Consider the following 24,621-nt stretch of genomic DNA (forward strand, 5'->3'; position numbering starts at 1 on the left):
TTAGCTCTTGGAGAATATCTGCTTCCTTTCTAAAAGCTGGCACAAACTTAGTTAGATTGACAGCCCCAGGACCCGACCTGTTCAATTTAGCTACACAACAGGAACAATGCTGTCAGAGTGAGACGCCTCTAGCTCTGATCTCCAGGAAATCTGTGGAAGTTTCATCCTTCTGCCCTTGAGAGAGTTCAGCCAGTCTCAGCCTTACGGGGAGCAAGATATCTTTGCCTCTTTAAGATTGTCAGCTCACCTTCCAGCCCCTGTTCCCTAAAGTTCTAGCTACTCTGTGTCTACAGCAGACCTCTCAAAAAAATTAATTGAATTATAATTTGATGCAAAAAATTCCATCGCATTCTTCTTCTGTCCACTGCAGACTACCAGAAGACAACACTCATGTGGTGCTTTTGGAGAAGACAGCTTACTTCCAAAGAGGGAGGATATTTTCTGCAGCTTAGGTGCTAGACTATGTGTCAGGCTATACATACACTGGACTTTGCCACTGAATTTACCATAGATAATAGAATTAGAATATGATACTATTTGGAATGGCCCTCTGGAGGACAATGAGGCCAAGCACTCCTTAAAACATGATTTCCAGGCTCAGTCAGCTTGCCCCAAGTCTTGTTCAGTGAAGTTTTGAGTATCTCCAAGACTGAGGATAGTATGTACGCTCTCAGCCCCTACTCCAGTACTGCCCCACTCCCAGAGGGAGATTTCTACATTGTTACAGGGTTTAGACCCCTTCCTTTTTCTTGCACTTTAGTGTGTCCACCTAGATAGACTATCTCTTTCTTTTTGAACAAGGCTTTGTCATTCAAAGGAGTCCATCCTTAATAATAATAAGTAAGTCTTAACAACATTTTGAGATGCTTTGGGAATCTCCAAGGATTGTATGGCTACAGTAATTTCAAAACTTAGTCACACAGGTCTACTTTCTGACCATGAAAATGGGATGGGTGATATCCAAATGAACGAAAAAACATCATATTGACCAAGCATTGTGAATATCCTTGCCCAATAGCTCATCTGCTTGGTATAACTATGCTCTTGGTTTTTTTTGCCTGAATTTTACCCATATAGTGTAGCCGCAAACTGTTTTTCCTAGAGAGTAAACACAGTGGACATCAACAAAATCAATCACTCTTCAAAGCAGGGCTTGAAATCTAATCAAAATCCTTCTTGAAGTTTGATTAAGTGCTGTAATGACTTTGAGGAAGAAAAAAAAAATAGAGCGCTGCTCTAGACAAATACAGGATTGATGACTAGGTGACCTAAAAGCAAGATAGTATAGTGCATTGTATTTCACAGAGACTTTATGTCCCTAAAAAGTGCTTTGCAGCTCATCCTCTCCCAATCCACAGGGCTGTACATGTCTCAGACTGTTGCTTTTTTTCTGTTGATGTTTTCTTCATCTAGGACCTGGTGAAATGTAATCCCTGTGTTGTAGTTCAAATCCACTTGTTGACTGACAAAATCATCTTATTATGAGCCAAGTATAAGCCTGAATTCCCCTGATCCTCAGCCTCCTATCTTTGGAAGATCTTAAAATATTTTAAAATCACTTCCACCTAGCATAAATATAGACCCAGGTCCCTCAACTGCAAGCTGCAATTTCACAATGAGTCTTCCTGTCAAGCCCATGTCCACAGGTTTACTGACACACAGAACTGCTCACAGGACTAATACAGCTGCCTAAACATCTGGTTTGATACACTGCCCAGGATATCAAGGCTTCCAAGCAATAGTTTACAGAAAAGACCATCAGACTGCATGAACTGTGGCACTTAAACAAACCACCAAAAAGCTAAAACGGGGAACAAACACAGTATGACTCACTCAAGCATTTGAGACATAGAAGTATGGTAAGAAGAAACAACCAGTTCTTTGTGTAGGAGTCACAGATAAGTGAGACATTGTTCTGTGCTGTAAATTTTCCATCATTCACTATGCAGCATAAAATCAGACTACAGAATCGTTTATGATAACATTATTACAGTTGCATTTACAGTTTGTGAGCAGGATTTTAATAAATAAATTCAAATATATTAATAAAAAGTTGTATCTTTATATATATACCAAAGATACAGTGTTTATTAGGCACATGGAAAATGTTAGAACTATGCTGAGGACAACGCAGCTAGAAAAAACAGGGTTAATCGCATCACTGTGCAGGAGTTTGCAACTGCTTTTTACTGCCTTTCCATGAATGAGATGCTACACACTATATAGCTCTGGTGGTCTGTGTTTAACCAGTGACAAACAGGGTCTGCACACTCAGTCCTTGCCAGATGGTGCCATTTGTCCTACTGTCTTTGGAGTGGAGGGGTGAATGGAGGATTTTTCCAGATCTCAGGCCAGACAGTTAAGTTGAAAAAACAGCTCCCTGTGACATTTTCAGCTCTCAGACTGCTGTTCCAGATGATATCGTCACTTAAAAGAATGAATCCTCTCTGCAATTGCTAACCTAAAGATATATAAATCCTTTCAGTTTTAGGTCAGTTTGCTCATATAATAAAGGTAAGAGGGACTTGTGAAACACCTAATCACAAAGTGCAGACACTACTGACCTTGCAGCTTTAGATATTTTGAAGCTCACACACTTAGTTAAGTCTTGCTTTAACACATATCTCAAGTATGTTGGATAAAGTGCCCTTTAGCTGAATGTTGCTCACTATGCATGAAAAGGATTATGTAGTGCAATATGCAAATGTGCAACCACTTGTCACTCTAGGGTGTGAACATAGTGATAAGATTTTCTATACAATGCCTTTTTACTTTTCTTTCTGGTATGCTGGCTTTATTCCAGCATTCCGACTTGTGCAATTCTGTAAATAAGTATCTCATCTCTGTATGCTAATTTGGCTCATTTGTATGTGCACCAGGTAAAGAACTCTGGTTTTGGGACAACAGTTGTGAAAAGCCAGATGGGACACTAATAAGAGCCTTGCACAGTCCAGCTTACTGATGAGCCAGGAGCAGAGCCAACTGGACTCAGCTAGCACCAACTTGTTGACTGAGGACTCCAGCAGTTTTTCTTCCTGGCTGAGCAGTAAGTGGCTTAAAAGAGCAATGCTGAAATCGAGATATTGTCTTGAATAACTGTAATTGTGATCGGTTTGCATATTTGAACTTGGTATTTGGCCATATTTTAACTTGGTGTCTGGTTTGCATATCTGAGCTCAGTATTTGGTTAGCATATTTGAATTTGGTTGCATGCACTTGGTATTGCAATAAGTCTCCATGTAAGTCAGCTCCATTGAGGACCACATTCAAAGAGACCTGCTACAGGTGGACATGAAGGAGTGTATGAACTCGAGCTGAGTGTATGCAGGCTTGGTATTTGTTTGCATATTTGTATTTGGTACCAAAAGAAATTAATTTGGGAAATGGGAACTGGTTCCTCTACTGAAATACCGTCTTGATCCCCCTTAGGATTCATCCTGACATATCGGAGTGAGTTTGTGAGGGGATTCTCCTCTAATAAAAGAAAGTTTGAAACGGTATCATACTCAATCGTGGTCTTTGTATAAATTGGATAACAATGAAAATGGCCTGAGTATGGGACTCTAAGTTACAGTACTATATTGCAATTAATGTTGTTCTGCAGAAGTTTGGAAAAATGGGATGAAGTACAGTACTGTATGTTAATTTGTTCTTATTGTTACACAATAATTTTGAGATCAGAAAAGAATGTAAGTTGTTGAACTCTGATTCGCATGGAATTTGTGCACTAGCTGGAGATACAAAAAAGGAAACTAAATGTTGTCATGAATGTGAAATTGGGAGAGGTTGTATTTAAAAGCTACTAGAATATGGACTGATTTGGATCCAGAAAACGAAAATAATACATTGATGTTTAATATGTTGTTTATTGACATCCATAAGAAATTGCAAAAAGTAGATGAGGAATGACTATTGCTCAATTCATTGTAATTGCGTATAAAGTGCATAATAGCAGGAATGAAAAAAAAAAAAAAAAAAAAAAAGCCTGTGCTGTACAGCTTGAACTTAAAGAACCCTGTTTTGGGGATGACACAGAGACCCAGAACTGATTTCGCTACATCTTCTCACTGCTATGTCTTTTCCCTTCCGGCGTGCTCTCTATTTGCTGTTATCTCTTCTGATCCCCTCCAGCTCATCCTCTTGTCCAATTCTTTAACACACTATCTTGTTGCCCAGCTACCTTTTCTATGATGCTGGGCCAAAGACTGTTGGTCCCAGGAGAGTCACCAAGAGGAAAATATTGGAAAGGAGTACCTTTTAGGAACAGTGAGGAGTAGGTGTCATTTTTTCATTTGCTCTGCATAATGAATTTTTCTTTCCCCTTCTACAACCCCATGAAGAGTTTTGCCCCACACACATATTGGGAAAAGGGACCACTGAGGACTGGGATCACAAGCGTTGGATAACACTGAGTGCCTACATAATTAGGGGACTGTATTATACCATGCAAGGGTTCATCTTCTACTTCCAGGTGCTCCAGGAAGCACCAGAGAGTCTAAGTAAGTGACAGCAGCTAAACCTGAAAACTGAAAGCAAGGCCTCTTCACATATACTCGAACAGATCAGTGTTCCTGCACACATCTGAGATTGGAAGTTCTTATTTCCAGCTGGAAAAGTAACAATTCAATGAAGAGTCTTGCCTGTGCTTGGCTTCCAGACTCTTCTAGTCAGCTGAAGTGTCCTAAGCTTTCTTGGTGGCCAGTTTTCTCTGAACAGCATACAGCTCTGAGAGCCTATTCTGTTGGTAAAATGCTCTGGCACTGATAATCACACATCAAGACCCTTGTATCTTTCAAGAAAAGCTACCTTTATCTATTTAAGTGAGGCATCAAAAACTTGCAGGCTGCCTCATCCAAAGGGAGCTAGGGGTAACAAACCTACCCTCTCCCTCTTCTGGAAGCCCTCTGCAGAGGTCTTGCACGTTCCACATGCACATAAAACAATACCATTTCAAGGAGTCTCCCGATTACACTCACTGTTGGAACTGCTGTTGATATCCACCTGTATCGGCGCCAGGCTGTACTGAATTGACCCTTCAGAGGTGGCCCTTCCTGACAGTAAATGGGAGAAGAGAGGAAGAGAAGGGGAAAAGAAAGGAAAGAAAAGGGAATATTTAGATAAACTCAGTGAACAGATCTGCAGACACCCTTCACTATATTTTAACACAACTTACTGCAAATCCCTCCCCTCAAACACACACACACACACACACACACACACACACAGTCACACGAACAGAAACATATTTCCCAGCAGAAATCTAGAGAAGCTGGTTGCCTCAAGTCCTGCCAAGGAGTCGCATTTGCTTTGTCTGAATGTCAGCCCACTGGAAATGGCTTGTACTAGGATCATTAAAGAGGGTGGAGGGCATGCAAGCTGCAGAACTGGTGATGCCATTGCAACAGGTATGTGCAGGACTTCACTGGCAGATAAGATCCTTGGGGATCAGGATGTCAAGCCTGAGTTAATCTTTCAGCATTTCTTTAAGAACAGATGCATATGATAGGACCTGAATGTTAAACGTTAGCACGTTAGCCCTACTATCTTGTTCATTAACAGACATTGAATGCAGTAGAAAAAAATAGCTTGGCAGCATTTCTCATTACGAATAACTTTTCCATCAGAAAAGTGTGATCCAAATCCTCTTTGGCATTAAGGGTGTATTCGACTCAGGTCAGCAAAAGCTGTGTTATTAACCTGACATGCATCTCCTTAGCAAACTGCGCTTGTGAATTTGCCATGGAGGGAATAGTTGCATCTGCAGAAGGTGTAGAGGTACATGCATCATACTGTTCTGATATTCTTTGTTCCAGACATGCTGCCCTGTAAATGAGGCTCCACAGGCGGACCAACAGTATCTCAGCCAAAAAGCACTTGAATCCACATATTTTAACATTCAAGGTCATGCTCACTACATTTCCAATCTAATTCTCCTCCTTTTGGTCTTACTGCCTTTTCACTGCACAAGGCCTGGGTATAAGAGGTAGCTCATAATGACCTCCGTTTACCTGCAGTGTTGACAGAAGACCATCAGGTATGTGCTATACAGTGAGGAACCCAAAGGAACTGAAAGTTTCATGGAGCTTTTAATAAAAATAGTTTCTGTGCTGCTGCTGCAGAGCAAACAATGAATCCATGAGGTAAATGACCATGTAAACAGCAGGAGATTTTACGAGTGAGGAGGAAAACAGCTTGGCATCTGCCCTTCACTCCAAAGTCTCAGCCTGAATACTACAGCAACAGTAAGGGAGTCTAAATATTGTTTTATAAATAAGCATTGTCTTTCTTGAGTTCTCATTTCTTTTTAAATTATCTCCCTTCCTGAATTGTTCTCACAGAATTTGAAATGGCCATACGAACTACTTAACAATGAAGATGGGTGATAAAATATAATTTACATTGGTTAACGGATTTTTCAGAAAAGACATGCAGAATTAATTCTGTGTTTGAGAAAGCACTGTAACGCACACATGAACATTACACCATCTAGAAATGCTTATCATCCTAACCGAAGAGCAGTTAATTCTAAGTTATTGCTGACAGATGCTTTCACCCATTCTCATGAATGCAGAAGAATACCACTGAAATCATTTATGTCTTGTAAGTGCAAAGGCTGAGGAGGAATTTCATTTTTATAGTCTCTACCTTGCAGCAGAGTCAGCTAAAGCAAGATATAGGGCCATCTCTCCAAACCCTGTCAGAGTACAAACCTTTAAGATACTACTCTTGAGTAACTCTGACTGAAGACTACAGTCTCTTAGGGGCTTTTGTATGTTTATTTGTACTTACATCTGCTTGCAACAACTTTTCACTGAAAATCAGCTATAGCCTCAACACTTTCAGACTCTTGAGAATTGCCTAAGAGAGTCAGCAAAAAAAGGTAATTTGGTCATGAACTCTTGTTCTCTGCTGTTTCATGTGTAACAGGAGCACGCTGATTTTCTTGCTGAGAGGGAAGTGGGATGAGAGATGCATTGGCCTAGTGTTGTTTTCTTAAAGATCACATTATATTCAGAACTACTTTTTATTAAGTGTTATTTTCATTGACTTTCCAAAACAGCCTTCTCAAATCTACTGAAAAGTGCCATGCTACTACCTACGCTTTCACTTGTTTCCTGTTTATCAAAGAAACCACTTCTAAGGTATTCTTATTTATAAAGATTCTCCGAGAACTTACCTTCCTCTATTCCAAGATGTTTTGATCTCCAGCCTCTATTTGTGCTGTTCTTAACTTTTGTTTGCAAAAGTTTGTTTGCTTTCTCTAATTGCATATTGTTTTAGTACTCATCCATCACAGGCTTTTTTCGCTCCCCTTTGCTTGCCTTGTATTTGTTTCCTTACTAATGTATTCTAACTGTCCAACATTTTTCAATAAGTCACTACTGCTTTTATTATGTCTTTATTTCTTGAAAAATTTCTATACATGTCAAAACAAAAATTTCTCAAATGCAAGGTTTGTAGAGGCCTCTCAGTGCAAATGCTGGTTTAATACATTTTGTTACCCTATTTTTCTGTGAGTGTCCTGAAGGACCACATCTTCGAAGCTAGAAATAAGAAACCAGAAGTGGTTTTTTAAGGTATAAACACATACCCTGTCTTTTCAGTGCTGCTGGAAAATGCCTATTTCTAGTGAATTGTCAACACTGCTCTTTTGAGCTCATGAATCTCTTTTTCTTTGGGGAAAACTGCAAACTATTTCACAAGTGTTGACACAATACTACATACTAGAGCATTTTTATGTGTCTACAAAAACACTTCCAATTAAAAATGCTTTTATAGTTTTGGTAATTGTCACTATTTTCTTGCCTTTCTTTTAACACTTTTCCTATTGACAGCTTCAGATCCTTGAAATAAGTGAAAATCACAGAACCACAGCTCAATACAAACAACAAAAAGTTCAGACAGAAAAGAATAGTAGCCTTTGTGGTTGTGCATAAAAGCCAGAAAACTTGATCTCCTTCTGCTCAAAACACAAAATATTAAAGCCCTTAAACTTATATTTCTTGATTATTTGTAATGATTTTCAAGGCAGGGTTAAAAAGAGAAGGTTTAAAGGAACCTTACTGCTGTCTTTATCAGCCTCATGTGAGGGGAGAGCAAAGATGCAGAAAAACTCTTCCCAGAGATGCACAGAGAAAGTGTGAGAGTCATCAGGCACAGCATACAGCACAGGGAACTCCCATGAGACCTTAGGAACAATTTTTTTCCCCAAAGAGGAAGGTCCCCATTACAGCAAGGTCTCAAGGACATCACAGGTTCTTCATTCTTTGAGCTATTCAAAACATAGCTGGTCATGATACGGAACAATCTAATCTAACTGGACTAGAGTTGAGGAGAGGGAAGCAGAAGCAACCTCCAGAAGTCCTTCCAACCTGCATAATTTTATGATTTGTGACACAGGCATTCAATAATTGTAAATGTCAGTATTTAAACCCCATACATTTGAGAAAATAATTGCTGACAAGTGCCATGGCACCTTCAAGAGAGATAGTTCCACCTCAAATTAAAATAAATAAATAAATAAATAAATAAATAAATAAATAAATAAATAAATAAAATTGTCACCCATTACATTTTCTGTCTGGTTTCAAATCAAGTGCTCTGTATAATTCAAACCGAGATAGCTAGAGTGAACAGTATGAACAAAATGCAAGACAGAAACTTAGGGATAATAAAAACAGCCAAAAAGATGCTGTGTTGGCAGATGTAAATACCAAGAAAAAGGACATATACAGATATTGTAGCCTCTAAAATATCTTTCAGGTAGTAGCCTTCTGCTCAAGAAACAAAGAAGCAGGAGTCTGCTTACATAGTTCTTCAGTTTCTAAAAGATGGAAGCACAGTTCACACAGTGCTAGATGGGTACAAATCTGGCCTCTGAAAGGTAGCAAATTGTTGAGTACACTGGAAATGTACATCCAGCACACGCAAGCTTCCTCAGCCCAGTTTAACAATGAGCCAGTACCTGGTGCTCCACCTTCAGATTTCCAAACTTGCACTATGGCCAAGAGAGAGCAGACAGGGTGTCCTGGTTTTGTTAAAAAACAAGTTTCTCTTTTAGTGAATTTGCCTGTCAGCTAAAGCCTTCATATTAGCTGCATTTTCCTGGAGAACCAGATACACATTTTGGTAAACATAGCAATGGAATGCGAAGTTATTGATAAGCATGGATGGACATCTTGTGAGAGGGGCAACGAGAAACAGGTGACCAAGAAACTGACCAACCATGTACAACATTCCATTCACACGAATACTTCATATAAAAGTGGGAGATCACAAGGATCTTGTCCCTCTTTTCCCTTCTGCTTATGGCCAGCATTAGGAAAGGATCTTGCTAGTTGTCCCTGCGAACTGAGGCCTAGTGAGAGACTGAATCCAGTTCCGGCTGGCTGCAGAGTCCAATCCGGGACTTCGGGTGCCGGCTCTGCAGTTGCTGAGACTTTCAAGATTGGTTTTGTATATTTTGTATTCTTTTATCTATTCTTATTAGTAGCATTAGTAAAACATTTTTCATTTCTCCAACTCTCTTCTCTCTGTCCTTCTTCCCCTTCTGATTGCCTGTCCTTAGTGGCAAGGGGGGAAAGGGAGGGGCAAAAGAAGCAAGTAGGGGGGAGAGGAAGTTAACAACACATCTGCCAGGGTTTTATTGTCACCCCGCAATCTAAACCCTCAACACAGGGAAATAACCTGTTGCAGGCAGCAAGGAGTTCTCTGCAGAGCAGAAGCAGGGCCCCCACAGGAACATACATGCCAGCTCACTTCTTCTTAAAATGGATTTGTTTGTTTGTTTGTTTTCCACACACCAGATGAAAGCAAATGATTCACAACAATTGTCCCAGCATTCCTCCCAATGCAGTAATGCACCTGTGTCTGAGAAGAGACAGTGACCCCCAACACAAGTCCCATAGTGAGGGGAAGTTTCACAGGGGTCTGGAGGAGCAAAGTCCCTTGTACCACTACAGCCTCACCAGCAAGAAGCCTTGAGCCTTAACCATTCCAGCTATCTTCAGCCACAAGGGTTGCTCCTGCAACCTCAGGTCTTTCTCTGAAGTTGTGGTAAACAACAGGGATAAGAGCCTTCCTAATGTTCACAGAATCACAGAATCGACTGGGTTGGAAAAGACCTCAGAGATCATCGAGTCCAACCCTTGGTCCAACTCTAGTCCGTTTACTCGATCATGGCACTAAGTGCCATGTCCAACCTCCGTTTAAAAACCTCTAGGGACGGCGAGTCCACTACCTCCCTGGGCAGGCCATTCCAATGCCTGATCACTCTCTCTGTAAAGAATTTCTTTCTAATATCCAGCCTAAATTTCCCCTGGTAGAGTTTAAGCCCATGCCCCCTTGTCCTATTGCTAACTGCCTGGGAGAAGAGACCAATCCCCACCTGGCTATAACTTCCCTTCAGGTAGTTATAGAGAGTGATGAGGTCACCTCTAAGCCTCCTCTTCTCTAGACTAAACAACCCCAGCTCCCTCAGCCTCTCCTCATAGGTCTTATGTTCAAGTCCCTTCACCAGTTCGTTGGTTGTGGTTTTTTTTAATATCTGATATTCCTCTGAAGGGGCCAGAATATGCTTTCAAATCATAAAGCACAGCCCTGATGTTTCAGGAAAACAGAATCATTACATTACATTGTCTCACTAAGAGCTAACCAGACCCTAATTTATCTAAGATTTGCAAAAATCAGGCAGATTCGTTTCCTAGCAAACTCCACACAACTTCATTGTCACTCAAGCTGCTGTCATTCATTTCAGGAAAACACATCCATCCCTTCATATGCATCCACACCAATTTCTTGCTGATCTCACAGTTTTAGGAGAGGTTTGAGGAAGACAGATTCAAGATATGAATTACCTGGCCAGAGACAGAGAGAACTAGAGACAGCCTAAAAGAGCTGTAGTCACACCTCTGTAGTCAAAGAAAGCAGCTGCACTGAGACTGAAAAGGAAGACCCTGACTTACCTGATGTAAAAAATACAAACTTTAATCTGGAGTTTTGGCATTTTAGCTGGTTAATTAGAGACTGATGGATATTTTGGTATGGACCATATTCAGTTAATTTACTTAGGATACAACAAACACAGATTTCAGCCCATGGTCTGTACAATGCTGAGCCACAGGAATCCTAATCACTGACTTCCCTTCAGCTGTGGGACAAATGTCTCCAATTTTGAAAGGGCTGTTCCTCCTCTAGGAAGAAAAAGTCTCAGTTTTTCCTAGGAAACAGGATTCTTGTTTTCCAGCTTGCTCCAGGTTTTAACCTGAACTGACAAACAGCAGTTTTCCTCTTGCAACACAAGGACTCATTTATGCCCACTCTTCCATTGCCCGAGCTGTCACTTTCATTCAGAGGACAAACCACATCTTCTCTTGGCAGGTGTTATTCATTTCCATAACCTCGTCCAGTTCCTTTGAAATTATTATCATTCATCATCCAATAGCATCTAGAAGCCCCAGATATGATGGCTCCACTGTGAGTTTAATCATCGTATCAGAAAGCAAGTTCACAAAAGATTGTAAGATTGTCTCGTTTTTCCTGTTTAATGCAGTGCCTAACAAAATGGAATTTCAGCTTTTTAACCTAAAGCTGTTAGTAAAAAGCCATACAAAAATAAAAAAATTCCAGTGTGTGAAAATGTCCACAGTGGGGAAGAAAAAATTGCCTAAGGACTTAGCATTTGTCTGCAGGATGAGTTTTAAAAGATTAGTACCCTGTTTCAGTTAATATTTTGGTACCAATACAGGTTGTCTATTTTCATGAATAGATCAAGACAGACAATATATAAAGCAAACTTCTGCTTCATCCAGCCACAACCAGCTCCAAGAGTTAAAGGTCTAAGATGGTTTTGTTCTGTATTAAATGAAATTCCACCATACACACCAGCTCAGCACTACCGTGGATTGCAAAACTCTTTGCAATAGCCTTTGTGCCTCCCTGTTGATCGTGGTGCAGACACTAACCACACCTCCCATTAACACTGCAAGAGAACACCAGTCATGATGACAGCTTGATGTTGACAGACTTCGGCAAATCTCATGTGAGGAGCTAACCATAGATGTAGAGAGGAAGATCTGATTCTGATGTGCTCTACCTCATAACTCCACAGCATCTCAAAGCTTTCTGAAAGGATCTTTAACAGCCCAAAGTGCTCCTCTTGGCATCGTGCTTTCAAAAATTCTGAAGTCATTTATGTGTTTCTGAAGTCATTATCACTACATTAGGTTTTTTAAAAATACTAACAATACACTGCTTCTAATTACACCACTTTTGATGCAGAAAATACCAAAACTGGACATTTATTTCAAAGTAAATTTTGAGGATGTCTCAAAGTATTATCAGAAATAAAAGTTTCTAAAATTCACACTTTCTGTTAAAAGGGCTTAGTCCAAGTACTACAACTTTTCCTGCTGGTCCAGCTAAGCTGTGTGGACTTCCTATACCACCTCCAATCAGCCAATAGTCAGTCCATATCCCAGTGGCTTTATGCAGCATGAACTGTTAAGTGCTTGGACCATCATCTGGACAAGGGATTATAAAAACAGGTTTGAGTGGAGGATAGTGCTTGCAACCTGCTTTAGTGACACGAACAATCCAGATGATAAAGAAATTACTTAGTAGTAGCTTCTCCTCCGTGAGGAGCTCTACATTCCCCTTTCAGTCTTTCCTTATCAACAAAATTCTTCATAGCCTAATGGGACCTCTAATTATAGAGCAGGAATTTCTTGTGAGAAGGAAGTTTACCCACTGTAGCACCCTCCCTTCAGATGCTTTTTTAATATCTGAAAAAACTCCACTTGAAAAGGCAGTGAATCAGAGTGGCTCAGCACACACTTAAGGCTATCAGCCAAAGACCAAACAGACAAGCCCAATTCTTGTATTTCTTGAAACTGGAGTACTCAATTTTGCAATCCTAATAATCTTCTATTAACACAGTTTGTGTGTGTAATAAATAATTCCCTAACACTATGGCAATACTTCTAAATCATCACAGACCTCTCCAGTATGACTTTACAGGCAGCAGGGAGCAGAGCTTTAACTGTGCTGTGAGTAGTATTGATACATGCTGGAAGTAGTATTGATAGTATCCAGCATTATCAATACAGGAACCGACTGACAATAAAGAAATCAATAATGATTGACTCCGGTGTCAAATGGCTTCAAGGCAGACAGAAAGCAATACATTAAGTCAGAGAATGCCAATGTCCTGGCTTTCTCTGTGAAAACTCTCCACAGTAGATCTGAATTTTGCATGTTTTTGTTTTTTGAAGTTGAACTGGATGGAACATCTTGAAAACCAAAAATAAAAGAGAAATGTCAAAGTATTTGGGATAGGATCAGCCTCTTACTTCACATTTAGGAATCATGGATATATATGGTTCCTGGAATTTGTCAGTCACTGCTCAAAAATAATTACTTGGTGACACCAGCAAGTGTACTTTTTACATTAATTTAATCTGGAGGGAATGTGTGCAGTCTAGTAGCCCTATACGGTGTGAAAGACTTCTGGATAGACCTGAGTGGAAGAATTCTCTGCAAGAGTTTTCTTGCTGGTATTAACTCAAAGCAGGCAGAAACTTTCTTGCCTGTGACATTTCTGTTAGCCATCTCTACAGAGTTGTGTGCACCTTAAAAAATGCCACCTCTTTAGGCTAAAAGAAGCAACTGAAGAATTGTATGATATAGGTCTTTGTGTCACAGAGAAGATGATCAGGGATATCTTTTTAACCATCTCTTCTCATCCAAGAACTAAGAGGCAACAAATATTGCAGTTTCAAAACAAAAGAGTGATGTTCATTCGCACAACCTGTAGGTCAGCTTCGGAAATCCCAGCTGCAAAGCACTGTAAATTAAAAAAAAAAAAAAAAAAAAAAAGCAGCAAGCTCCAGAAGCAACTACATGAATCCAAAGAATAAAGTCCTTGGTGGGCTTCTAAGCACAAACACCTCACCACTAGCTCAGGAGTCCCACAGTCACTACTTCCCAAAAATTTGGGCAATGCTCAATGAAGCAACACTGTATCCTTACCTTGTTCTTGTAATTTATTGTATTGTACAGGTGTGCCTGTTTTGAGACAGGTTCTTTGGGTTAGTGGACACTGATATGATCTGTTATGACTATTTTTACATGACATGTACTCCATAATGCTCCTTGATGTGATGGCTTCTGGGATCAGGGCAACTGCTCTTAGTCATTCCAGAGAAGAAAGAAGTGTATGAAAAATTAATAGACAGTGACCTGTTTTGGCATGAATACTCATCGGGGGAGCCTGAGGCTTCAAGGTATCCATGGCTGATAATCATATCTTTGTTTTTACTTGGGGAATGAACATGAACTCCAGAACAGATAGTGTGTAATCACCAGGGGCTGTGAGAGAGGAAGACAGCATCTCCCAACTGCCTGGAGAGATAGGAGCCAAGAAGCAGTAGGCAGCTTGCAGGAAGCTAAAAATAAACCTCAGGAAAAATAATCTCATAGTGGCAAAGAACACTTACATAGTCACTACTGCATGTGATAAAATGCATTTTTTTGAATGCATTTGCCGTAACATTTATTTTAGTTCTAGGGTAGATGGACACAGTTTTTCGAAGTAGCCAATGAGTACTCCCAGTAGTGGAAGAGGGACAGACAGGGTTGTTTGGAGCTTGGTTTGCACGAAGTGTTAAGACCACATTTTCTGAAGAGAGACCCAGGCTCTTTGAAAATTTAGCTGTAAGTGTGCTTGAAAACAGAGAAACCTGAACTTACAACCCACTTGAGAACGTGGCTTAGGCATCTTTCAAGCCTTGCTTCCTACAGATTCCTACATCCCAGCCACCATCTGTGCTTTCAGAAGAGCTGCTGTCTGTGTCCTCAAAAACCCCACCATCTGTGCTCTCATAATCCCCCTGCCCTTCTCTCCATGCCTACTTTTCGTCTGCACTGAAGTGATTGTAGTTACTTCTATTATTTCCGTTCTCCTTTGGCTGTACAGCCAACCAACCCATGTACATCCTTACAAAGGAGCCTTCCTCCAGTGAATAAACTGGGCTGAAGCATAAGACTAATTTCTAAGCAAGTGCCCCACATGAAAACAGAGAAAAGCCTTTGTGAACGTAAGTAATGATTGAGTTACAGCTGAAGGGTCCAAGCATGACAAAACTGTGTCAGCCTGGCCCAAGGTACATTGTTACCATTACAGAAAGTGATCTTTCCTACAGTGGAGGTTTCTTAAATTAAAAGCATTGCTTTCAAACCACTCTTTAAGCTTTAACTGCAAAACTGAAATGCAGTATACTCTCTGGATCTTCCTACACACAACCCTATAGCAAATACATTCTATTTTCCAATATTAAGGAGTTGTGCCTGTTATAGTAATGTATCAGATGGAAATACAGAATTTTAAGTTATAAGACAACTTGGAGATGGAGACTTGAACTGGATTATTTCTAATGTAACATTTTTACGTTACTATTTTTCCATCTGTCCATATCAGAAAATCACACTACATATGGCTGCCAAACTCTGCAGGACCAAGTGCGTTCTTCCTCACATGCTTTCTTTCTTGGCCCTTTCTCACTTTTATATGCCTTACATAATTTGCTTGCTGTGTTTACTTGCACTTACGATCAGCATTTATTGTTCAGTATAATTAACAAAAAACCCCCACCCTAATTCCAGCCTCTAGACTAATTCCAGATCAGATGAAACAGAACAACATATTCTAGCTTGTTTCTTGCATGGTCAAATCAGGTTTCACTAGACAACTGAGAAAAAAAATGTCTTTTACACACAGTGTACTGGAAAACCAATGCCAACTGACATATTTTTAAAAACTCTCTTTTGGGGGGATTTTTCTCATTTTAATTGCAAAGCAGTGCTCAAGAATCCACACTTCGTGGCTGAAAGCCCTCTCAGAGCAGCTGTGCAGCTTTGTGAGGTTAGCTGAGCTTTTAAAGTATCAAAATATAGAATTCAATACTGCAAAGTACTTTTCTATCTGCAGTACAGACAGTGCAAAATCCAACCCATAGTGTGGCAAATCTTCCTAAGAACACAAGATAACTCCAGAGTTGTGCCTTTTTCTCCATTGCTATCATGAGTTACATGTGGCTGAGTAGCCTGGGGAAACATTTTTTTCCCTGGCTGTAATTTGAATTGGTCTCAAAGCAGCTATACCCTGCACAGGAAGAAGGATACAGCAGTAGCCTCTCAGCCTCACTCATCTTGGTAGAGTCATTTCCAGCCCATTTTTAAACCGCTGGTTAACTTACTAAGAGTGGAGCTGAGCAGCTACCATAATGAGAAAAAAGGAAAACTACAACAACTGGAAACAGATGAACTGTTTTTTATATAAGTAGACAATCACAGCTGAGCTCCACTTACATCAGAATGACAGACAACTAAAAACTAAATCAGGTCCTTTCAAACTGGGACATAATCAAAGTCAATACACTAAGTAGAACAGACATCCTGCCTTGTGCAGGTCCATAAACTCTTCCTATAGCAGAAGCAAAGAAACATGTAGCTTAGGTGTTTTCCGAGTTCCTACAGCATAGGAATATTTTCAAATGCCTTGAGACTAGTCAGAGCTTTTAATATTGCCAGATATGCAAGGATGAAACATGGATTAGAGCTGACAGTCAGACTTAATATTTTAAATCAGAATTAGTACTATAAAAATAGCCCAGAAATCCACAGAAGGAGGATTACAGCATATGAAATAAACCAAGATACTCTCTGTGATGCAGCAAGTGTCACTCTTTCTCTTTTCACCTATACCAAAGTTGTGCTAATTTGAGCATGCCAAGATTATTCATATTTTGCTCTGATATTTAATAACTCCTATCACAGGAAGTGTTCGCAGTTCACAAATGTTAATTAATTAAGTTCTACAACTCTCTGAGATATAATTAGTAATTGCCATACTAGTTGTCTCAAAGATCAAAAGCTTTAAACCAACTGACGCATGGAATGAGAAGAACATAGCCCAGGAGCTCGTCTTCTCATTCGCTTACACTGACAGTCAATTTGCTGCCTCATCCACATTTGCCAAAACACGGGTGGAAAAGGACAGTTTCTTGGGAGAACTCCAATCTCTAAAGCCTCCCTTCGTCAGAGCCAAGGTCCTCTCCCAGGCAACAGCAGAAGTTTTTTAGTTGATGGAAAGTGTACTTTAAGAAGTTAATTGAGAGCTGCATGAACATCCCTGCATGGCAGCAGGTCAGGGGTTCGGTGACACAGAGCATCTGCAGAGGCAAAAGAGAAGTCAAGTGGGCAGATGGAAAAGGGCTTCTTCACAGTGACAGTAATTAGCTATGATTAGTGGGAATAGGGTGGGGTGTGTAGCAAATGCATTGTCACTTGGAGTCAAAGTGAAGCCCGGATATCTTCCCAGCAGGCTTGCTCCACGTGCACCATCAGTTGCTGGCCTGAATAAGGACAGAGCAATAATTCCTGTAGTGCTGGGTTTGCTGAATGAAGCAAGCAGGGTGCGTCACTGCAGGGTCTGAATGGGATAATCACAAATCTCCCTTTCTGGTTGTAGGATTGATGCATTTAAGACGCTTGGTTGTGTTCGTGACATGAAGCTGAATCACTCCTACAGCCAGGTCAATAAGCTATGTAGTGTAACACAAATCCTTATTTCAGGTCCTCCAAATGCACCGATACATGCAAAAGATACCTGTAAAGCAAGAAAGATTTCTCTGTATGGGAGGAAGGCCACTTTTGTGTCACAGCCAGCTAATCCACACACAAGGTACATCCTGCCAGAGGTGTACACTGGGATACTTTGTTTACTGAAAGTAGCCATCCTACACTGGAAAGACTGGTTGGTTTCACTGGTTCTGTACTAATGCAATAACCCACTCTTGCTTCATACAAAGTGCTTGAAGAGATAAAGCTGCACTGGATTTCCACCTTAAAACTCCAAGTTTCTATAGAAAGCAAGTTAGGAAGCCCTAAGAAATCATCCTACCAGGGAGAGCAACATTCTTTAGAAGATGTCACCTGTTTCTCTTTTTTTCCTTTGACAGTGTGCCCAGAAAGTAGTTTTCCTCTTTTATTGAGCACCCTTGTTTCTAGTATGTTTTTGCACATAGTAACATATACTTCATCTGACTGGCTAGATATTTCAACCTTAAATAAAAGTAGTTCTTTGAGCTCAGTGAGAACAGTGACTAGCTAAAATATTCAGGCTTACAGTTTAGATCATCATACAACAACATACTGAAGTATGTAATTACTTAAGTCAACACAGTAATCGAAATAATTATGTGTTCCAGTTAACATTCCAAGACTTTCCAATCTCATAGTCAAAACTGAGGGACGTTGCATACTGGAGGGCCAAAACTTACAGCTTTCCAGCTGTAAGAGAGTTGTATTTGCAGAACAAAGGCAGAATTTGGCTCTCTGACATGTGGGATGGTTTTACCACAAAGCTGTTTTGCACTGTAGACATTGCAATCAATGAAGGACAGTGTATGGCCAGCCAGACACCAGGGTAAACAACCTCTATTCGTCTGCAAAGCACTAATACAACTAATATTCCTTTCAAAGTATGTGCCTGGGTAAAAAGAAATGGTTTAGCTGTAATAAAAATCTATCCAAGTGCCCAATAGATACATCTGAACTCTGATGATAAATAATGGTAGATACTGGTATATAATGACAAATAATTTTCTTGCTTCATAAATGCTGGGCTCAAATTGTAGGTTAAGGGTGCAGAAGAAGCTATGGTGACTCACGTCAGCTCCCCAGATAGTTTATACTACATGTGAAAGCACTTCTAGCTGGATTACAGCTCTAAATCCTTTGTAATGCCAGTGTTATGTGCTGCATTCTGCGTAAGGCCATGCAGCTATCAGACACCCAATCCAAGAGAAAAATCCAGCCTCTTGGTGTATGCAGTCCATCCAGGATCTGCAAGTCCCAGGTCCACATTTTCTCCAGTGGAGAAAAAAAAAAAAAACAAACCAAAACCCCCCTTTCTGCCCTCCCCAACCAAAAAAAAAACCAACCAACCAACCAAAAAACCACAAACACAACCAAAAAACCCCCACCAAAAAAAAAAAAAAACCAAACCAAAAACAAAACAAAGAAAGCCAAACAAAACACACATAAAAGAATGCCAAACCCAACATATTTTATTGAAGTGCAGAAATTACAGACTTAATTCTGTACAGATTTCAGCATTATGATTATAGTATTTCATGTGCCAAATGTATGATCTCTGAAGTCAGTGTTTATAATGTCTCCTACTTGAATTCTACAAAGTTTGATAAAGTCTAAGGTATACTGCAGTACTTCCACACCTAGGAACATAGTCTCTGCTACTCAGCTACCCATTTTTGCAAAACTCGGAGAAAGCTGAAAGTTTGGAGATCACAACCCTGCTGCCAAATTTAGCTGAACTTCATTAGCAGGCTTAGATATTATCTGGGTGACAAAGGGAAAGCAGGAACACTTACTGACTGAGGTACCCACCTACACATAACCTTGTAATCTTACTTTCCTTGGAAAACCAGAGTACAAAATTATGCTTGTAATAGTCGTGATTACCAAAGAGGGATTTTCAAAATGTACATAACCTTTTCCCAATTTAGCATAATCTCTGTGAATCTGCAGACAACCTCAGCTGAGGATGTACCCTTTCCTGAAGTCTTTTACCTCCTGAATAACACTGGCTGATAAGATAGAGCACTCAACAGAAAACTAATAAGACCTAGATGATAAACAGTATGCTTAGTTTGGCACTTTATATATTTCTATTTTTTAAAATGTATTTTATGTATTTTTAAATGTATTTTATGTATTTTTAAATGTATTTTATCTCCCTCTGCTAGTATTTTTTGCACATCAACCTCTTCTGTGGGCTAAAAGCCCCTAACTGTAGCCCAGGTGCTATGTCATTGACTCACTTCACTGTGATATTGCATCCCTCTTGCACTGCAAATTGGCAGGTACAGGGGTTGCGAGCATGCAGATGTTTTCTAACACACCCATGTCAACCAAACAATATTGAAGCTTTAAAGCTGTGGGAATACCCAGCAATATCAGCAGTACAAAAGCTCCATATGTGAAGTTCTCCTCTATAGAGGAAACCTGGTAGCTTCTTCCAGCCAGGGTACCAGGTGGGCTCTGGGCAGTCTTCTTGGGGCTTTGCCATAGGAGAGATAAAGGCAGGACAGAGTTAGAGGCAGAGACCCTTAAAGAACCAGAAAACCAATGCTGGTGCACTCTTTTGGCTGATCCAAGCCCAAGTGAAGTCAAAAAGTGAGTTTGCATTGATTGCAATGAGCTGCAGGTCAGACTTACTTGAACATACTAATGAGAATTGAGCTTTGTCCCACCTGTGCTCATCTTGAAGTCTTCAGCTGTTCTAGCATGGGCACAAGTGATAACAGAGCAATACCAAAATTTGAAAGAGTTACCTTGGACTCTGATGGCAGCAGGGAGAGACAGACTTTGAGCACATTTAACATCTTTCCCCTTCCCGCCCCCTCCCCATCTTAATCCTTCTTCTTGACTCTGGTTTCTATTAATCAGCCTTTGAGGGTCTAAAATTACATGCAACTGATCTGCAGGAGACAGGTAAGCAATAAAAACTTTATGGAACTAACTTCTAATTAAAACCCCTGAATAATCCATTTGTTGAGACAGAGTGGAAAAAGTGCTGGGAATAAACAAGGAAGAGAAAAGAATTAAAAATATATAACTTTGGTTATTCTCACTGTAGAGCTTAAAATGATAAAACCCAGAGACCTCAAGCATGAGGTAATTTTCCCCAGCATCCTGCTTTCTAAAAATATCTGCTAGCTCTCTTTTTTCTCCACCTAATTAAAAGTACTGATGTTATGTCAACAGCTGCCCTGCCTCCATTTCATTTCTCTTTCCTACCTGTAACAGCAGATGTTGTGTCTCTGGGAAAAGCAGTCACAGGTCTTTGCCAAGACCTTCCCCTTGGGTGTGTCAGGGAGAGCTGCGGAGAAGGAACTAGTACAGTCAGGCAGAGGAAAAAAAGCAAAAGGGAAACCCTGACCAAAAGCAAAACTTGTTCTTTCCAGACATTCACATCTTCTGGTTTTGCACACTAAAAACCACCCAGTTTGTGGGACATCCTCAAAGACTCCAAAGTGTAAAAGAACAGTGTAGATAATATCAATAAAAGGTTGATCTCATTTTGGGTTGAAATTCTTCAAGGATTCAGTTTCTCAACAGGCACCTGTTACGCTGGTGTGGATATTCACATTTCATGGTGACATGGCCATCATTTTGCTTTATGAACTACTATGCATTCACTAGAGTCTCTCCCAGGATGTATTTTGCAGAGCATAAGTTTGTCCTTACCAAAACAGAGTGCTGAAGAGCTAGCTCACAAACTGGGTATAACTACTAGACACTTCATATGGTTCTCTGTGAGATGTTAGTAGGACATTGTGGTGAAAAGTTAAAGTGAACCTCAAAAATAAATAAGGAAATACTTAAATCCGGAGTGTGGTGTTTCCAAATTTCACTCATAACTTTTGGAATCTGCAAATATATAGGTTCCAGGGATGATAAATTAGATACAAAGTGCCTTTTCATTCATCCAATTAATACAAATTTTCTGTGTGTGTGCTCCCTTCTAAAAGAAGAGGAAATTCTGGTGGAGCTATGCCTGGAAAAAACAAAGAGGAACCTCAGGAGGCTATTTGTCCTCTTGAAGATATTGGAGAGGGGCTACAATAGGTAAAATTGGCAGAAATAATACACAAGTTATTAGAAATGTACCAACAGGATTTCCTCCTCATTTTGCAAATCATCTCTCATGTATGTTTTTTTATCCTCTGGTAACTACAAATCAAATGACAAAGCCCATGTCATTACCATTATTTTGCACAGTCTTTGGATCTTTTTGGATCTTCTTACTTTTTAATTAAATAAAATCCAAAAAAAGAAACAGCTATTGTGCTGGCCTAAGTACTGAGGCAAGTTTCCAAAGATCACTTCTTCCATGCTGCATGTGAATCATCATTTCCAGGAACCCACAATCATCATCAAGATCAGACTACTTATTGTAGTGATGTCCTGGCTCAGGGAGCATGACACACACAGCTTGCAGAGCTGAGGCACCAAATTCCAGAAAAATCAGATAACGGAGACTTTGAAAAACGTACCTTTTAGCCCTTATTTTACCACTGAACTCCTTTGTGATCTTCAGTTCATCCTCCCTCTTTATCCATGTGGTCACATTCCCATAAACTTTGTTCGACTCAGGTATTTAGCTGTAAGCTTGTAATCAAAGCTTACAGCTTCTCAAATCCCATCTCTACAGCTGCAAAGCCCAGGGGGACCCACCTGATCTTACATATAGTTCAAATCTAGAAGACAGCTGCAACCTTAAGATTTCATATCCTACTGTCTTGCCACCTTGCACCACATGTGAACTTTTCCTACTTACTACATTTCAATGTGTTTGAACTTTTCCACAGAAATAACATTTAACTCATAGAAAATAGGACCAAATACATGAAAAGTTCTGTCTGTCTTTCTAAACCTGCTACTTCTGGGCTCCCTTACAAACCCTTGGAGGAGGAATATCTCATCCAAACTGTAGACTCTGCTTTTGTTTGCAGGGGATCAGCTTGTGGGACTGGGACTCTAGATGTTTTCACCTATCAGTTTCTGGAAGCGTTCATGAGGGCAGAGGTGAGATTTCCCTTTCACTGGGAAGAAATCAAGACCGGCTCTCCCATAGCAAGACAAAGAAATATGGCACCCAGCAACCTTCAACTATAAATAGTCTTAGTTAATTGCATATTTTTAACAGTGTCGCACTGACTACTGTGACCACTTGATGATCTCCAGAGTCTGAGAAAAATCATTCAGAAAGCTTTATGATTCTTTAGAACTGAAGCATAAAATATAAGTCAATACATGACAAAATAATTGTAAATGCTTTTCAACACTCGATTACTCAATGCCTAATTATGTTGACTTGTGACCAGCTAACTCTCTTTGAGTTAGGGTCTGGCTGTAAGGACAAAATAACCTTGGAAAAGGATCTCAGTGAACACGAGGCTTCTGACATCCTTTTAAAATACCGAGACCACCTATCAGGTGGAAAGGAGAAATTTTAAAGCATGAGTCTCTCACAGATGAATTTTCCATCAGTTCAGAGAAAGACATAAAAAGAATGAAAGCAATTTAACAAATGACACAAAAAGACTGAATTGACCAATGACTCAGTTTCACCACTGAACAAGATCCAAGAAATAAGGTACATCCCTAGTACTGAGTGATTTTTCTTTGAAGTACCATCTTGCAGTGTTCTAGCTCACGATGAACAAAAGTTAGGTGCTATGCTACTGTGTCAACAAAAATACCAGCTGCCAGTGAACTGATTGAATTAACTTTGTTGTGCAGAACTTTTATTTCAAATTAAAATGATGTGAAATTAGTGAAAAATGTTATACCTCTGGCAGGACTATTTCAAAATTTACACAGATTGCTGGTATTGACAATTCTCAGTTTGATACTTAATAGATCTAAATTATTTATGCCTTGAATCTCTTCTGTTGCAGATGACTCTGAATACATCCTACTGTGGTAAGAGAAGAAATTCTCTGAGTGATACACAATATGCAGTGCCTCATTTCCTACCAAAGATCTATAGGAACTCTCACAATTCTTTTTCAAGAAAACTGTAGTTAATTTTTGTCACACTTGATGATGAGGTGATAAGCCTAAAATTATCAATTGACAGGTTGAAGTACCACAAGACCTATCAGAATTCAATAAATTATTTCACCTTTTGCTTTTTAAATTAAGTTGGTTTGTTGCATACTTTACCAAGGTGTGAACACTACTGGATAAAATTTTGTTGGCTCTGAGCCACTTAGCAACCTTGAGGAAGTAGTTCTTGGAAAAAAAAAATGCTCTGTAGCAAAGACAAAGCAGGGTAAAAATACATGCCTTGTAGATATATAATCATGTGAAAGCAAGAAATGACAGTAGGAGTACTGAATGACTTTCACTGGAATATCTGCTGGTAACTAGGATACAAAAATGTAAAGACCAAAATGGACCATAAATGTTGTCTTATTTACCTAACTCAGTAATATGGACCAAAATCATTTTGCTGTAGAGATTGTGACAGGACTTGTTAGGCTCAGTGTGGAGTGACTTTCTGACCTAAAAGAGTCTGTTGGCAATGAGAATTTTATTGAATATAAATGTGCTTTATTTCCTGAGAACATAATTCATTCTGGGTCCAAGTGGCTCCTGCCCCACTTTAAACACTGTCTCATCTGCAGAATATTGGTTTTGACAAAAGTTCAATACAGTTTTACTGAGGGCAAAGGGACAGTTACTGACAGAAGAAGGAAAAAATCCAATGGTGTTTTAGTTGCTTGTTCCAATAGGTGCATGTCTTTCTTTCATACACTTCCTAAACGGGGTCAGGTCAAGCCAAATGGTATCTTACTCATCTGATATTAGGCATCTCAGTGGCATTTGAGAAACACTGTTATTTTTCAGAAGTTTGTCCTCTGTTGTTTACTTTCAATCTACGTTCAGAGCTCAGCAGTCCCAACCCAAGCACCAGAGCAGGAGGCCATCGCTCTTAGGGTGTTAAGTCCTCGGGAGCAGGGTGTCTTA

At 39.8% G+C, this 24,621-nt stretch overlaps 1 protein-coding gene across 4 annotated transcripts in view; it reads right to left on the minus strand.

The window, feature by feature from the left end:
* NRG1 (neuregulin 1) overlaps positions 1-24,621 on the minus strand; it is a 474,741-nt gene that overhangs the window by 297,524 nt on the left and 152,596 nt on the right. For 2 of the 4 annotated variants that reach the window (XM_065045636.1, XM_065045634.1), the window contains one exon: positions 4,977-5,051. The exons of 1 other annotated variant lie outside the window; for it this stretch is intronic. In XM_065045636.1, the coding sequence (XP_064901708.1) occupies positions 4,977-5,051 (75 nt within the window). Of the gene's footprint in view, positions 1-4,976; positions 5,052-24,621 lie in introns of those variants that run through there. One more of the 4 variants, XM_065045635.1, reaches the window with a different exon arrangement.

This window comes from Columba livia, chromosome Z (assembly GCF_036013475.1).
Source record: "Columba livia isolate bColLiv1 breed racing homer chromosome Z, bColLiv1.pat.W.v2, whole genome shotgun sequence".
Classification (NCBI taxonomy): domain Eukaryota; kingdom Metazoa; phylum Chordata; class Aves; order Columbiformes; family Columbidae; genus Columba; species Columba livia.